Source organism: Mus pahari, chromosome 1 (assembly GCF_900095145.1).
Source record: "Mus pahari chromosome 1, PAHARI_EIJ_v1.1, whole genome shotgun sequence".
Classification (NCBI taxonomy): Eukaryota; Metazoa; Chordata; class Mammalia; order Rodentia; family Muridae; genus Mus; species Mus pahari.
The window spans coordinates 167,401,410-167,419,101 of NC_034590.1; the positions used below are offsets into that span (position 1 = coordinate 167,401,410).

Consider the following 17,692-nt stretch of genomic DNA (forward strand, 5'->3'; position numbering starts at 1 on the left):
TCCTCCTCCTCCTCCTCCTCCTCCTCCTTCTTCTTCTTCTTCTTCTTCTTCTTCCTTCCTACTTCATCTATAGCCCCTTCCATACAGCCTGCCTTTGAAAAGTGAATCAGGAATGACTTTGAATCTAATTGATTTTATTGACTGTTGACATTCTTCTTATGTTGGGTTACCCCTCTCTGGAAGTTTTAACGCACAAAATGTAGGTGAAAACGTTTTTCAGTTGTGGAAGGAGTAATATGGTTTGCTAACTGACTTTCCAATGCAACATGAAGCTAATTCTTCACTGATCAAGAGATGACATCACACCCAGTTCTCCCCACCCCTCTGTCTCTCATCCAGCTTTGCTCAAGTTAAAGCCAGTGGGTGGTCAGTGTGCTCTGGAATCCAGATATGTGAAGACCGTATGTTTGCCTAGTGACCCCTTTCCCTCTGGGACTGAGTGCCACATCTCTGGCTGGGGCGTAACAGAAACAGGTGAGTCTGCCATGGGCTCTCCATACTCACAGGAGAGCTACACCATCCAGAGAATAAAGACCAACAGCATCTGCCCTCCTGCTCTTAAAACAAATTCAAAATGCATCATCAAAGAATGCATCTGCCTCATTGCCCAGGCCCTAGTTGGACGTAGCCATTTACATGGAGCTTGTTTTGTAGGCCTCTGACCTCCACAGAGGTCTCAGGCCTCCTGGTCTAGACATGTGTCCTTTCTCAAGCACTGACTGTACACCAGAATAGACCGCTCTCCTTCTCTAAGGAGATTGCAAAGATGCTGGGCACTTGTGGTGCCTGGCAGGTGCTCAAGGGCAAAGATAACGCTGTTGTAAGCTTCTGGCACTGGACAGCTCTTCAGTGTCGGGCAGTCTTGCAGAAGAGTCTTGGTTGTTTCTCAGGCAGCTCACTTTTACTTTCTCAGTTGTCACTTTTACCTCCAGGGCTTGGATTATGGGCACCGAAATTATATCTTGAATACAGAGAAATTCATAAGAGTATTTTCAAGTTTTTGCCAAATAATCAAAATACGTCACCTCCTACTAGTAGTATCCTTAATAATGGACAGGGGAAAAATCACCTTGAATAGGTTTAGATTCATAAAGAAAGGGAAATAGAATGTATGTGATACGTTTGCTAGAGGCTCAGGGGAAAAAAAAAATCTCTGACTAATTGGACTCAAGGTCAACCAGGAAGTTTTTTGTCGCTCTTTGGTGTAGTCTGTCTAAACCTTTCCTCTTCCAGTCTCCTTCACGGGGTCTGCTCAGCATGGTGATGTTTTAGTTGGGAAACCTATAGGGCCTCAGATTAGAGTGCCTTTATTCTTCCACAAATAGCTCTTAAGATTATATATTTAAAGTCAACGATGCTTCGAGCAATTTCATTAACTTTAAGAAGGGAATATCCTCTCTAGGAAGCAGATAATTTAATGTGTCAGGGTACTTCATCTATGCACCCACCAATGTACATATGCAGGAATCCATCTGTCTATCACCATCCATTCATGCATTCACCCATTCATTTCTTCATTAATGCCTACTATGTGTTAACCCTTCTGCTAGATACAGGAAATATAAAGGTGGTTATGAACCATCCCCACTTTCCAGGATTTGCCATCGGGTTGAAAAGGCAAAGAATGGAGCAAATGATTTGTCCAACTGTGATCAGAATGGCTTTGAAAGTGCACATGCATGGGCTGAGGATGCAGGAAAGTTGTCACTGTTTCGCAAGATAGGATGTTTTTCCTCATGCTCTATAAAAACACCCTTTTCCCTGAACTGAGAGTCAGTGGCTTCTTACTAATGGTGAGTTCCAGTAGGGTGGGTACCATTCCAGTCTTCATGGTGGTGACTGTTGTCTATCCCACAGGGGAAGGGTCCCGCCAGCTCCTGGATGCCAAAGTCAAGCTGATCGCTAACCCTTTGTGCAACTCCCGACAACTCTATGACCACACAATAGATGACAGTATGATCTGTGCGGGGAACCTTCAGAAGCCCGGGTCAGACACCTGCCAGGTCAGAAACTCCACATGGTACTTGGAGGTAGAGGCTCACTGAATATCGAGCCGAGCGGAGGGGCTTATGATAGCCCTGAGATGGGAACCGGGGTCAACAGGCCACCTGCCTCAGCATTAAGCCACAGGTGGGCATATCTAGCTGAGCCTACATCAAGATGGGTCAGCGTAATAACTATAATCGAGTGTGGCTGCACAGCTTTGTTTAACTCTCCCAGTGTCCTATGATGTCACTGCCATGCAGTGACATCATAGGGTTTGTAGACATTATCAATGTCAATAGCAACAGAGAACTAAGTGACAGACAGGACTGAGATGAGAACAACCCAGATGTGTGCAACACCAGAGTCTTTGCTACTCTGTTCCACTCTGACAACAGCAAACCCTCAGCTGCTAAGGTCTGTGGAGATTCAAAGGTGCTCCCGGACACAGCGGAGGTGGTGATTCCATCAACTGTAGGCTAAGGGGACCTTGGGTCCCTGCCCCAAATCCAAGCCCACACCCACTTAATTCAGCTCGGGGCACATGGGATGCATAGACTCCCAGGATCAGCTCTGGTCAGTCTTTCTGCTTGTCCTTACACACTATCCAGCTGTCCTCAAAGATCCAGCATCAAGACATTCTGATCCTGTACCATGATAGAGCCTCCCTACAGACGGACCCAATGGTAACCAGTCAGCTCAGAGCCTATTTGGGTTTGGAAACTGGAGTTTCTCTTTCCAGAGACCATGTCTCTGTTTTGTTCCTCTATACCTCTCCAAGGGCCATGGATAGCCACATGATAGGATGGAGATGAGCAAGTAGGTGTGGTTTTCCCTAAGCTCTTGGAGGATAAGCAGGGTCACCAGGATCACAGTATGCTTGGTTTTCTATGTAGTTCAAGGGCTGTGCCGAAGGGAAGCCAATAGCCATGGTTTTGAAACCTGATCTGTCTCGTATTATAGGACCTTGATCAATCCTTGAAAAAATAAAATGTATCAAACTTCAGATACCTATAATGTGACCGTAAGATCACAAGGTATTGGCTATGACTAGGAAAGTAGAGTTATGTGACAAAAGCTATTCGTTGCGGCGATGAAGCAAGCTGCTTCCTCCTGCCCATCTCTCTGCCCTGGCCTACACACTTGAGGAAGAATCTCTACGGTCCCTCTCAGGAGCACATTCCTCTATGGTTATCCACAGCACTCCACGGAAAGGGCAAGGCCTCAGGTCACTGGTCAGCAGGCAGTAGATTGAAGAAGATACAGGCCAACTCTGGATCTCTGCCATACTCCTTCTGTGGGTCTGTCCAAACAAACCATCACCCACCTTGGTCAGCTACTAAAAGAAGTTGAGGAACCCTAGGAATGGAAAACTCTAGAATCGAGAGTCAGGAAGCGTTACTTGCCCGCAGCACTGCATTTTCCAAACTCAGGAACTGAAGCTGGTATTAGCTTCTCTCCCTTTGGAGCTGTGCATCACGGGAAGCTTAAGCACTGGTTCCCAGAGAAGCCCACGGTAGCTAGCAGGTGGCTTGGCTCCACTCCCCATGTAGGCGTGTCTGAATCAAGTTCACAAGGCTGACTCCCTTTTGCTCTTCCTTTAGGGTGACTCCGGAGGCCCTCTGACCTGTGAGAGGGACGGAACTTACTACGTCTATGGGATTGTCAGCTGGGGCCAGGAATGTGGGAAGAAGCCAGGGGTCTACACTCAAGTCACCAAGTTCCTGAATTGGATAAAGGCCACCATGCACAGGGAGGCTGGCCTCTGAGGTGCTGTCTGCAGAGCCTCGAAGCCCCTTTTCTTTAGCCACCAAACAAGAGGGGCTTCCTGCGTAGCCAGGAATGTCCTGGGTCCATGCTCTAGACGGAAGCATTGCTGCCCAGCCTGGGCCTTTCCAGACTGGCACTGTACCATTCCGTGAGGCCCACTCTGTCCTTCCCTCTCTGGGAACCAACAAGAAATACATTACCTTTGCCCCTCTTCTGACAAGTGTACCTTCTAGACAACCAGAATTCAGTGCTGTTCTCCACCATGGAGACCTGCCAACCTGAGATCCTGCTTGCCCCGCTCCAGGGGATGTTACCGTGACTCCGTGACTCTTACTCTTCTGCCCACACTGTCAGGGTCCTCCACAGAACCAGCCATTCTCATGCAGCCATCAGAGAGAAACCCCCCAAAACCACAAGCTCTTTGTTTGCTTTCAGAATAGTTGTTTTAATAAAGGCAGATGTGGGAATGGGGAGGGTGTGCCTTTTTTTTTTTTTTTTTTTTTTTATACAGGTTTTCTCTCTATAGCTATGAGGATTATCTGCTGCCTAGACCAGGGTTAACATAGGAGATGCACAGGATTATGTTTTTTTTTTTTTTTTTTTTTTAAACGCTTGCTCCAGACTGAAGCCACAGAGGCGTGCCTCTGGCAAGCAGCCCTCAAGGGGGCGTCTTTCTCAAGGAGGCTCACATCAGCAGAGTCTTCTTCCTGTTGATATGCAGGATCTCTGAGGCATCCGGGTTCACCCCCCTGCTCTGATGATCTCCAAGCGCCGCAGCCTCTGGCTCCACCTGCGGAAGCCACACATAGCGCCCCACCCCCACTGAGTTCACAGGAAACCCCGTTGCTGCTCCCACAAGCCTTGCTAAGATGCCCAGCAAACATCTAAGGAGCTCCCCTCCCCTCCTTTGTCCTCTCTTCCACCCTGGCCCAAGAAAAAGGATCCTTAAGGCAGAGATGAGAAAGAAGCAAAGCCTGCTTCTCATTTAGATGTGGTGTCTCTCTCCTGAACAAAGTAGGGTTCAAAATGCAGACTGCTGGAGCCAGCAAGTCCCTGACCCTTTCTGCGAATGTAACGAGCAAGCAGTCAGCACAGCCTGGGTTGCCCTGGCCCCGGATTGATGTCGCCCTGGTAGGTTTGCCTCTGCAGAACTAATGGCTGTGACTTCAGAGGAAGCCCGCGGGAAGTTTAACCCAGGTGTCATCCGCCCGGTCATCTCAGACCCATGAAATTAGGTGCCTTGTTCGCCTGCCTTTCACGCTTCTTTAGAACTAGCTGACCTTTGGCCAAAAATAAACTTTGAAAAGCAACAACGGGTTTGTATTTCCCGTGGTCTCGCAAGGCAGGGTGCAGCTTGCGGCGGCCTGTTACTTACAGAAGCCCCCTGGATCCCCGGGCCCCTCCTGTTGGCCAGTTCTGCAGCCCGTCGAGCCATTTCCACTTTGTAGGAGCCAGGAGGGGTCCAGCCAACACCTCGAGTCAGGTTCAAGTCAGATTTGTACTTGACCTTGAGGGAAGGAAGAAGCAAGAGGAAAGTCAGCGGGATTGGGTGCTTTGACCACGGAGTGAGGGAGCTTTAAAAGGCAGCCCAGAGATTCGGACCACACTGACATCATTAAAGTCAGGACAAAGAGCGGCCTCGTGATGCAGAGGACCTGAACAATAATAAGCCTGGCCAGCCACTATGCATTGGCTCCTGAAATTCCAGTGGGGTAATAAAATACCCTGAAGACTCCTGGTTCAAGTCTAAGCTCCTATCTTAATATGCTCTGTGTCCATGTAATATTCACCTCCCCTCTCTGAGCTTCAGTTGCGTATCAGGGAAAGCATAAAACTGGCTTCCGTAATTATCAAGACCCCATGGAAATAACAGAACGGAACCACCATGGGCCCGAGCTTTCAGACTGGGCAGCTGCTGAGTGGCAGAGCACATGACCGACATGCATAATGCCCTTGGCTCAATCCCCAGTACCAGTTAATTAATTAAGAAAAATAAGAAATTGGGCTATGTCATCAAATACCCTGGGGCTGCTGCTTATTTCCTGTGTGATCTTAGGTTACTTCACTTCTCCTGGCTTGGGTTCCTTGTCTGTTAAAAAGGCTACACCACCCAATCCTGAGAAAAAATTTGGTACATTTGTGGGAGAATTGGGAATAGCTGTAATTAGGCCTTCTCAGCCTGCTCCCCCAGGATGTAACAGGGCATATATGGAGGCAGCTCACATCACTCTGCAGCTGATGCGCTTCCCGGGCATGCTTCAGGCCCAGCTGCTCTGGGTCGCTGGTGTGCTGAGGCAGTGGCTGCCTATAGAGGACATCGCTGGCCAGCTGCTGGCTCCTCTTGGCCTGAAGGAAGCCCGGTTGGTCAGCGCGACTGTGGAACTGGGAGCGACCTTTGGCAAAGTCCTTCCTGTACTCGTTGTCACTCTGGAGCCGGCCCACTCGAAGGAAGTGCATCATCCTCGGGTCATCATTGATGCTGCGATACCCAATCTGTAGGCCCCGGTCCCTAAGAAATGCCTCTTTGTACCGGAACTGTGAATCAGAGAAGCAGAGAGAGGTGATGGGGATGCCCTTCCCAATCAAAGCCAGCCTCCCTAGAGAGGACAGACCCCAGGACTTCAGCAGGAACCTCAACAGTGGATAAGGGCGAAAGCTTTGGAATCAAACAAAGCTATATGGTCTTGGAGCAGCTGTGGAGCCTCTCTGAACATCTGATAAAACAGCAGAATAGATCTTCACCCCATTGGGTGTTGAGGTCTATGATAGGGCCTGAAATGCAATGCACACCCATTGATGATGTCTTGTAACCTAGGATGTGGTAGTATATACCTACAACCTCAGATATAATAGTACACACCGTAACCTCAGGTGTGGAAGTGTGCACCTGTAACCTCAGGTGTGGAAGGGTGCACCTGTAACCTCAGATATAATAGTGTGCACCTGCAACCTCAGATATAATAGTGTGCACCTGTACCCTCAGGTGTGGAAGTGTGCACCTGTAACCTCAGGTGTGGAAGTGTGCACCTGTATAACCTCAGGTGTGGAAGTGTGCACCTGTAACCTTGGGTGTGGAAGGGTGCACCTGTAACTTCAGGTGTGGAAGGGTGCACCTGTAACCTAAGGTGTGGAAGGGTCCATCTGTAACCCTGTATGGCTGCTGTAAGTACCACACCAACAGGAATGGCAGTGAGTCATTCTTTTCTTCTGTCCTCCCTACATTCAGGGACCAAGTCTAATGCTCCTCAAATCACTTAAAAGTGAAGAATCTAGTTCATTTTACATTGTCACTCTTCTTATTTTATCTTGTACAAATGTGTACATGTATCATTTCGAGTGTGTGAGTTGGGGAACCGTGTACTTGTGGAGGACAGAGGACAACACTGGATGTCTGTTTTGACCTTCTACAATATTAGAAATAAAATCTCATTTAGCCAGTGCACTATCACATCTGGGGCTACAAATGCATACCACCACATCTGGGGCTACAGATACACACCATCACATCTGTGTCTACAAATGCATACGACCACATCTGGGACCACAGATGCATACCACCACATCTGGGGCCACAGATACAAACAAGCACATCTGACTTTACATGGGATCTGTGAGTCTGAACATAAGTCCCCGTGCTTGCACAGAAGCAGTTTCACAAGGGGTTCGTTACTACAGATTAAGCAGACCCAGAAGCACAGGTTCTTTGTCTTCTAGATATGCCACACCAACTGCTGTGCACCTCTCCTTAAAAAGTTTCCAACAAAACCAAAAACCAAAAAACAAAACACACACATACACACACACACACCCCTTCCAAACCCCATATTTCTGCCTACAATCCCAACTGCCAGGCCCATGTTCTCGCCTCTTTGAAACACATATTCTGTTTCTGTTTTAGTGTGGAGAAAGACAATCTGGTGGCCCGTGAGTCTGCCCTGTGCCTTTCTTCTCACTTGGATACCCAGGGAGAACTCTATCATTTGTAGACAGGGTTTGGAGTCTTACATCACTGGCAATATCCCTGGACGCCCGTGCAGTCTGGAATGGGATAGCATCCAGCCTGAAGTCATAGCCGCCAGCCCGGTTCTGCTCCCAGGCATTTCTGTAGACTTTCTGGTGGAGAGAACAAGAACACTTGGGTGAGAAACAACCATTACCTGCATGCTATTTGGTCTCAGCTGGTCTCAACAGGAATCAGGCCCCAGGGATATCTGGGACCACCGGCCCTTCTGAGGCTGGGGGACTACTTTCCAACTCTAGGATTGATGGAACTAGCCATAAAAGGTTTCTGCTGTTTAGGAGTTGGGGGGTCTGTGAGTCTAACTCGTTTGCCACAGCCCGCTATTCTCCGGAGCCTTGCACCATCTGTTCTGTGTCTGGATCCCCTCTCTGTCTCACCTTTTCAGACGCTCCTGATCCCAGAACCTGGAGCTCCAGAACCAAGGTGCTCCCACATGCTGGAAGTGCTCCTCTCTGGGTTCTCTCACCTACCTCTTGCTCCTCTGACTTCCATAGTTGGGGGTTCAGTCTAGTTGGGGGTTCAGTCTAGCTGTGATACCTCACCCCACCACTAGGAGGCACAGTATACCTCCCACGCATATGCAGGGAGGTCTTAGCTTTCATCTGAACCTGACAGGGTACCTGACCCACACAGTTCCTAGCTTCTTCTTTCCTATCCCCCCCCCCCTTTTCAAGTTGACCCACACTCCCGTGGGAGTCTGTAATCGCATCCTCTTAGGCCTGATACACAGCTGCATCCCCTAGGGAGGCGCCAGACTCTTCTTGTCCTCCTGTAGCTAACTGTTTCTTTCCAAGATAAGGCAATTCCTCCATGAAAGAAGTTTTCAGGAGACCCCCAACAGATGCTCTCCCCATTCAGCTTTAGAGACACGGGGCAGCAGGACAGTCACAGCACCCGCAGATAACAAAGTGCCAGCCCCGGAATGTGATGGTTGCTCGCTCATTCTGAGAGCTGCCGTGGGTCGAGGGCCCCTTGAGAGCCTTCCCTTTGTTGCCTGGAAATGGAAGTCAGGACCAGTTCTCTGTTCTGCAAAGACTTGGGGAGTTAAACAAGGGAAGACAGGCAGATGAAAGGCCAAGTGCCCCGCCCACTTTTATTCTGGGCCTGGCACTGGAAGAGGAGCAGAAGTGCCTGGGCCAAGCAGGGCAGATCGCCTCATCTACCTGCAACTATCCTGATCACACCACCTTGACCTCCAACTCCAACAAACAACATGTGAGCCAAATACGCCAGTCTGAGAACACACAGAACCAGGCCTTGCAATGGGAACCACCTAACTGCGGTCACAGCCAGAGCCAACTGCCTCCATGGACTGGGTCACTATCTGGCCTAACAGTGAGGACCGGAAGATATTCAAGAGAAGGCGGAGTCAGACAACAACTCGCCAACAATCCCTTCTAGCGGTCTGCTTCCAAAGAAGTCTGAGTGGGAAGTGGAGACAAGAACCCCAAACGCCCTATGAGGGGGGACCCAGTGCTTTCCTAATGCAAGCCTCCAGCCCCAGATCTAGACCAGCTAATGACACCAAGCTTTCTGCTAACTTCAAGTCTTAACACCAAGCTCCGTAGGTGACCTGTGCACCCTGGCCTCGGGTAACTCAGGTAGACGCAGTGGCCTGCACTGAGGTTGTCCCCGGTGTGCGAGCTCTTTTTCTCCAGGTAGCCCCCCCAACCCCCACCCCACCCCCACACGCTGCTTGCTTATGCCGGCGTCCTCCTGTGTTTTCTATGCCGCTGAGGTCTCTGCTTTGCTGCCGGCTTTCTTTACATTCCGCAGGCGCGGCGTGCTTTGATTCGGAACCCTGGGCGTCCCTCTTCTTGGTCACAGTTTGTCCTCGTCCTCACACATTAGAGTCATTTGATTTTTGAGTTATTTCGGCTGCCTTGCACATCTCAATGGCTTTCTTTGCTCACGAAGGTCACTCTGCCTCCACATCCTCCTCACAGAGCACTTGATCCAATTGTGCACATCCCACACGCCCCTGAAGAAGTGCTCTTTCAAACGAGGTTCTCCACACCCCATGAGCCCTGGTGGCTAATTTCAGCTCTGGGACTCTGCAGGCTGTCCCCTCCCGCTTGTGAGAGCAAGCACACTGCTCTTGCCAGCCCCCGGGTGGCCGGCCTCCTTGAGCTGGGACCCTCATGAACTAGTACCTTCCTGGCAGTCTCTGGGCTGAGGTCCTCGGAGAGTTACTCCAGCAGAGACCTAGCCTCCCCATCCTTGGGAATTAATGAGCTGGACCTTCCACCAGCTCTGCAGAGGGGGCGGTCCAGCTTCCCCAGATGGAGGCCAGCCCACCAGAGCTGCTTTCTAAAATTATCCCTCGTTCATTCCTCAAAGGCATCAAATGGTTGTAATAACTCATATTTACAAAGCACGAGAGCATTCACCGCATTCACCGTGCGGGGATCCCACAGGGCTTTACAACTGCAACAAACTAACACACACGCTAACTAGAAGGCGCCTCTCTCCAACCCCTGCAAGGCAGCCACCTCAGGGGTGAACAGCAGCAGCTGTCATCCACACGCAGCCCCAGGACACAATGGCCAGGCCAGGCAAGGAAGAATGTGTGGACACAGGGAGGCCGCTCGCTGCCCCAGGCCGACACACTCAGCCTGTGTTATTCCGACCTGACGGTTGTCTTTTGATTGCCCTGTTTCTTTACCTGTCATCTGGGGATCACAGCATCGCTGGCTGAGCGGCTGCCTATTCTCTTACAACCAGGGGCCTCCAACCCCTGCCAACAACAAGCCCGAGTTTAGGAAACAGCGTGTTGGTTATGCACGCAAAGGGCAGACGTCCAAGGGAAATGGCAGGCACGGTTCCACGCACAAAGGAGCCGGCTACATTGGGAACATCTTTTCAAACCGCGGAGGAAGATGGTATCATTCCATCTCCACGGCCAGACATCTCTGAATGTCCAAGGTGTCCAAGAAATTAACAGAGCAGGTGTGTCTACACCTGTCGGCGGCTGGGACCACACCCCTGACTGTTACCAGGCACATGACCGAGGACTTCAAAGCCTCGCCTAGAATCAGAATGTTAGAGCTACAAGGGACTCCCATTTACATTAGCTCCATCTCTTCCTGGTTTACAGGTAAGGAAACTGAGAATAATAGGAAGTCACAGGAATGCTCTGTGTTGCTCTGGGATCAGGGTTTTTTTGTTTTGTTTTGTTTTGTTTTTTTAATTTTTTATGTCCTCCTTCTTAGACTTTAAAATAAAAAAAGAGTCAATAAATCACTTGGGGGCTGGAAGTGTTACAGAAGCAGACATACAGCACCCGTACCCGCTTACAGCTACTTACGTCACTCAGATGCATTGCATTCATGCGGGCTCGGGTGAAATCCGGGTGGTCTGGGATTGGGGTGTACCTATGCAGGGAGTCTGCATCTCCCAACCTGTACAAGCGCTGTAGGCAAGACAAAACAGTCAAGGCAGAGCTGACAACTGTCCTTGGTAAAAGCCCAGGAGAAAGGCGGTTGGTTCCCTCCCCTGGCCCTTCCCGTCAACTACCAAAAGCAGAATTCAGCACTGCTCTTTGAGACAATCCTTCTAGAACTATCTGCTGGGTGGAAGGTGCCTATGTGGCCAGGATCACTTGATGGCACACACCATTAAAATATTTGCATGATCTGACCCAAAATGGACCATAAGCCAACAACTCCTTTGTTGGCCATGCCTGTGTATGTCACTTGGCCACAAGTGGCTGGCTATGTCTCAGACTCTGCAACACAATGCACGCATTCACTGGTAACCAGAGACAATCCCAGGCCTTGAGGCCCCATTGTTGTACATGAATTGTTGCAATAAAAAGCAGATTAAGCTTTTTTTTTTTATTATTCAACTTATTACACGTCTACATACTTTACAAACCTTAAGGTTTTCCTCATTTACCCAGATCCCACAAAGACACAATTTTAAGATTAATGCCTTATCTTGGTTTTTGTTCTTAGAGCTGTGATGTTAGCCTTGTCAACAACTTTAAGAAGCAGTTGGATCCCACCTATTTCTACAAGGTGTAGACATTCCATTTCTGATCATTTCCAATACCAGTTAGGCTGGGAAAATGGGAACTGTTCAGGGCAGAATTCGGGACTCTTAGCTGTCCTGTAACTGTGTGAGGCATAAAACACCTTGGCAATTCAAAGGAGGAAATACATACAACCTCCTGTCCCTTGACAGAGGAAACAGGGCTAAAGTACAGAGAACACGGGCGGGAGGAAGCTTTGAATATAACAATTCTCATTTTCACTAGCGGGCTATGTGAGGCCTTTTAATTCCATTGCAAACATCAGTAATTAGGATGCGTCTGATCTCATCTTTGGTAATACTAAGTATTATTATGATTAAAACTCAAATCATAATAATGGCATTTATGGAGGACTCATTCACTGTGTTCCTGGCACTTGCTTAAAGCTATATTTGCTTTTTCTTATCTAATGCTCTTTAAATTCACTCAGCCATATGAAATAGTTGCTGTCTCCATTCTCCCATCCCATCCCTCCTTCAAGTAAGGAGAAAGGGAAAATGCGGTCAGAAGAGCTTAGCAACTGGCCCACGGTCACCTGGATAGCTCACACTCCCATCTAGCACCGAGCCACGGCACTGTGGGTGAGGTTGGGGAACCCACCTCGTTACAGTGCACGTAGCTCTCCTTGGCATGTATGAGGTCTGGAGAGTCAACCACCGTAGTGAACTTGATGCTGTCTGGTTTTTTACGGTACTTGGTCTATAAAAGGAAAAAAATCCTGTGAGAGATGATAAAATACAGCTTCCATCTTTAATCCCAGCTTCTTGGGACCAAATGTATAAATGATAATGGCATATCAGAAGACAAGCCACTCTGCTTGATAGGGACCTGGCAATCAGGAGTGTGGGAAGGGCTCAAGCTTTCCTCTATTATTAGAAGCATGAGACAGATATTTAGCCTGACCAATACAGATGTGGATGCTTGCAGCCAACCATTGAACTGAGCGGGGTGGGGGGACCCCAATGGAGGAGTTAGGGGGAGGACTGAAGGAGCTGAAGGAGTTCACAACCCCATAGAAGAACAACAAAATCAACCAACCAGACCCCCCCCCTCCCAGAGCTCCCAGGGACTAAACCACACCACCCAACGAGTTCACATGCTGGGGCCCAATCCTCCAGCAGAGGATTGCTACATATCTGGCATCAATGGGAGGGAAGACCTTTGGTCCTGTGGAGGTTCAATGGTAGCATGGTGAGGCAGGAGTGGGTAGGTGGGTGGGGGAGCTCCCTCACAGAAGCAGGAGGAAGGAGGATGGTATATTGGATTTGTAGAGGGGAAACTGGGAAGAGGGATAACATTTAAAATGTAAATAAATAAATTATCCAATTATATATATATATATATATATGAATTCAATATATATGTGAAGTGAATTTTTTATAGAGGAGACCTATTAAGGAAAGTGTTAGACATCAACTGAGCCTTGCTTAGACCCTCTCCAAGCAAGTTCTCTTAGTAAGAAAACCAAACAAGGCAGTATTTTCTTAAGGGGACTCTAGGGCAGAGGTCCCAGGCCATCAATCAGTTGGTATTGCTATCCCTATGCAACTTGAATATCCATATGGGAGCCAAGTGACCTCTGTCCACTGGACCAAACTCAATGGGTAGATACAGATTCCCCACACTGCCAGTGAAAACAGAGGCCACACTGGTCACAGTGCATTTAGTAAGACGCTCCTAATACATTTAATGCCTTCAACTCCCAGGCAATGACTTAGTTGTAGGGAAATATTGTTTAGGTTTGGGTTGCAAATGCCTCCAGAAAAGATGCGGTGTGTCTGTCAGCTGTGGGTCCATCTTGGCATGGTCTCTCCTGTGTAAACAGGTTCCTTATTCAACAGGGAATGCTCAGGCTGCCTGTGCCACTCAGGAAGGTGGGCAGATGGTACCTCACTGATGAGCTCGCCAGCCTTCTTTGCACTCTCTATCTGAGGAGATTGCAGAGCCAGCCATCCTGTCCCCTTCATGCCCATCAAGTCTGCCTTGTAGCGAAACTGCAGAAAGAAAACCAAGGGCTTCTGTCAAGACCATGCCTAGGACCATCGGGCATCCCAGGAAAGGCCTTTGCTTTGTAATAATAACAACATAGGGTAAAGAATAGCAAGGCCTTTGCAATCCCGCTTCATCCCAACAACTCACTGTCATCCCTAAGAGAAGACTCAGGACACCACGTTCAGCTGTTTTGGGTTTGTGCATTTTCCCAGGAATAAAGGAATACAATAAAGGCACAGGAAGCCCCGTCAGCAAGACTTGAAGCTGGCAGCGATGACATCCATGGAAAAGCATTTAAAGAAAGAGCTACATGCTTAAATCCAAGGATCAACCAGGATTATTCAGGTTCATTCTGCCAGTGAGGCAGTCTACCGCCTGTCAACCAGGACGATCTACACTCAGGTTCATCTGATCAAACGGTTTTGAGCCCCGGATGGAAGCTGTCATGACTCAGAGTAAATTACTTTTCCAAAATTCATGTGTCTCTGTCATGTGTGAAGGCCAAACAACCCTTCTTGTGAAAAAAACAAAACAAGACACAAGGAGTCCCCAGGGACAAGAAACAGTCAGATTTTTGTTCTTGATATAGTGGCCACACAGGGTGCCAGAGTCAACCATAAGACAAATTTAAAAAACTAAAACAAATTCCATTGTGATGGACCAGCAATGAGTGGCCCCCTTTAATCTCTTCGGGCCTCAGCTTACTCCTGCCCCAGCTATAACTTACTACCCTTTGCTCATATTGCAAAATCAGGCCAAGTCTTATCTGCTTTCTGTATTCTAAAGGCTGAGGAGGTTAGGCCAGTCACACCATTCCTGGGAGAAAATAAGTAGGAAGCCTTACTATAACAGTGGCTCTGATTCAAGCGTCTAAACTGTCAGATCTTATTAGGTGTCCTTGATCAACCTGCATCGCCTAAATGACGCCATTACCAGGTGCCTTTCTTCTCCTCTTTATGGAAATTGGATATTTTTTTAAAAAGGTAGAAAAAGCCTCTCTAAGGAAATCTGAAATTCAGCCCTAAACGAAGTTTGATGGCGTCTCTCTAATTTAGATATAAGCCCCGCTGCAACGCAAAATATCGTTCTAGATATCAGCCTCTCGGCCCCTTTAGTTCCCTTTCATTTCAGGATCCACAGCGCTCCTCACAGCCAGCCTCAAAGAAGGTCTGTTTCTGATCTACTGTCTGCCGGTTAATGCCCCTGTGTCAATCCCACACTGCTCTCCGACCGGCGAAGGGGAGGGCACCACTCAGGCTCGGGAGCAGGGCTTCAAAACCCCACGTCAGTAAGATTGCTTTTCATACCGTGTCTTTTCAGTCTACCGCGGCAATGCTTTTGCCTTCGACTCTGATAAAGAACAGAGAAAATTGGATAAATTTCTAAGTTGGAGAGCATAATCCTACAGGGCCTCTTCACACCGGGATCTGCTCCTTTCATGAGCGAGATGAAGTGCGGAGTACCCTTTCAACTCGCCTCTTGTTCAGCTGAACAGTACGATTACAGGTAAGACAGAAAGCAAGATGCGGGTTCCCCGAAGAGCTGACTGTGCCTTGACTCCTATAAACAGATCAGCCATTGATATCTCAGCCCCCAGCCCAGCTTCCGCTATCCACTCAGACCCTGAAAACAACCTACCCAACCTAGACTTCATGATGAAAGAAGGGGGAAAGGAGGGGAGCCGAGGACACAGCCATCCAAAGACGGGTGCGCAGAATTATTCTAAGGAAGTGATAGACCATCTCTGACTGCCCAACCTCACCTGACTTACCCAAATGGCAGATTCTCTTTTCCCTTACACATACTAAGGCCTGGAGGCCCACTCAAGTGATCATGGACGAGCTTTCCCAACACCCCCATCTTGGAACAATCTCTTGCAAATTCTGTAAGCACAACACTCACTTCCTGAGTGGTAAGGAGTGTGGGTACCGTGCAAGCAACTGTTCCCAGGAGGAACCTGGGAGACACTGTGTGTTTGTCATGTGAATACAAAAGGATATCCTTACTACCCAGGCAGGGCTTGTGCAGACTCTCTCAGTGCCTACCCATCCTGCCTTGCAAAGGAAGGGTTCTTGTTCTCGCCCACAGAACAGTTTTAGCAACCGGATGCTGTTTCCGATACGAAGAGCCACGGGCTGCCACTAAGGCACACTGGAAGCCATCAGGACTATAGACTAGAGCACTTGGGACATAAGATAGCTCCCTATGGAAGTCAGAGAGACTGAACCAGGAATCAGGAGACTGGAGCTGGAAGCTCTGTTCCATCGCTTTCTAGCTGTAGGGCCTTGGGAAAGCCATTTCCCTGCCAGCTTGTGACCCAAGGCAGATGACTTAGGTGAGGACAGTATCATATCTGCACCTGCAAAAATAAGAGTGATGCTTGTTCCTTAATAATAAATGAGATTGCAAAGTCTTTACACTAACGCCTGGCCCAGGAAGTCTTAGGGGTTCTATGTTTTAGCTATTATTTCTCATGGAGGAACTGAAGCCTGGAGTATTTCAAGAGTCGACTCAAGGTTACCTCACTGGGAAAGGGTGGGGCAGGTGTGTTTCAAGACTTCCTACAGCCCTGGTATGAGACTATGCAGGAGCAGGGAACAGCAGACTCATAAGAGACCAAAGACGCCATAGAAGGCTCTGCCAAGTGTTCATAATGGATGCCCCCAGGCCAGAGTAAACAGGTCGTGACCCTTGAAGGAAAACAGAACTTGAACATGATGTCAGCAATTATGGCCTTGTAAAATTTAGCCCAAGTCCAGAGCATGTCTCAGACTTAGTAGAACCTAATGCTTTCTTCCTGGCCAGGTCAGGGACACAGAAGTGGCTCAACTAACAAACTCCTGTGCTGGGCTTGGCAGTTAAGAGCACTTGCTGCTCCTACAAAGGACTGCTCCTTTGTGCCAGAACCCATGCTAGCCAATTCACAACTGCCCATAACACCAATGCTGGGAGATAGGGCGCCCCCTTCTGGTCTCTGCAGGCACTACACTCACATAGTGTGTATGTATGAATGTATGTATGTATGAATGAATGAATGTATGAATGAATGTAGGCATGTATGTATAATATATACATATATATCTATGTATATGATATACATAAATCGATAGATAGACAGATAGATGATAGATAGATAGATGATTGATAGATAGATAGATAGATAGATAGATAGATAGATAGATAGATATGAAAGATGGATAGGATGATGACTGTAATAAAGTTAATACCAGGAACACTATCACTGTTCATCAGAGCTGGGAGTTCGGGCTTCTTAATATCCAACCAATGGTAGGCTAATAACAGTTCGAGAACACCTAGTGGTCATTTCTTAGCCCTCAGAATTATAAATCAGACTGTTTTTAAAATGTAAATACTCAGTTGCCAGCCACCACTTCTCCTTTGAGACTATTTCCTTTCGATACTTTCAAATGTTAAAGGTTTTTTTTCTTTCTTTTCAAAAATAACAGTAACATAAGTCATACCTTTGGTTGGTATTTAGGGTTTTTGTTTTCTTTTTCCTGTTTTGCCTTGATAAAATAAACTTGGCATTATGTTGATCCTTTGGTTAAAAGAAAATTTCCTGTGATCTCAAAAAGTCTGAGATCACAGACCAGATCAAACTTTGCTCTTTTTCTGATTCTGGGATACAGTTCAAGAAATATAATGGCTACTCAGGTTCACCTAGCCACTCACTGAGGTTCACCTAGCCACTCACTCAGGTTCACCTAGCCACTCACTCGGGTTCACTTATCCACTCACTCAGGTTCACCTAACCACTCACTCAGGTTCACCTAGCCACTCACTCAGGTTCACCTAGCCACTCACTCAGGTTCACCTAGCCACTCACTCAGGTTCACCTAGCCACTCACTCGGGTTCACCTAGCCACTCACTC

At 48.1% G+C, this 17,692-nt stretch overlaps 2 protein-coding genes across 2 annotated transcripts in view; one reads left to right on the top strand and one right to left on the bottom strand.

Annotated features, from left to right (window-relative positions):
• The window catches only part of Habp2 (hyaluronan binding protein 2), a 34,188-nt gene extending 29,965 nt beyond the window's left edge, over positions 1-4,223 (top strand). The window contains exons 11-13 of the mRNA XM_021215460.2: positions 340-474; positions 1,858-2,003; positions 3,588-4,223. Of these exons, the coding sequence (XP_021071119.1) occupies positions 340-474; positions 1,858-2,003; positions 3,588-3,752 (446 nt within the window). The 3' untranslated portion in view covers positions 3,753-4,223. The remainder of the gene's footprint in view (positions 1-339; positions 475-1,857; positions 2,004-3,587) is intronic.
• Positions 4,224-4,337: 114 nt separating this feature from the next.
• Nrap (nebulin related anchoring protein) overlaps positions 4,338-17,692 on the bottom strand; it is a 73,670-nt gene continuing 60,315 nt past the window's right edge. The window contains exons 35-41 of the mRNA XM_021218276.2: positions 13,697-13,801; positions 12,408-12,506; positions 11,082-11,186; positions 7,759-7,866; positions 5,977-6,288; positions 5,129-5,260; positions 4,338-4,543 (exon numbers count right to left, since the gene is read on the bottom strand). Of these exons, the coding sequence (XP_021073935.1) occupies positions 4,439-4,543; positions 5,129-5,260; positions 5,977-6,288; positions 7,759-7,866; positions 11,082-11,186; positions 12,408-12,506; positions 13,697-13,801 (966 nt within the window). The 3' untranslated portion in view covers positions 4,338-4,438. The remainder of the gene's footprint in view (positions 4,544-5,128; positions 5,261-5,976; positions 6,289-7,758; positions 7,867-11,081; positions 11,187-12,407; positions 12,507-13,696; positions 13,802-17,692) is intronic.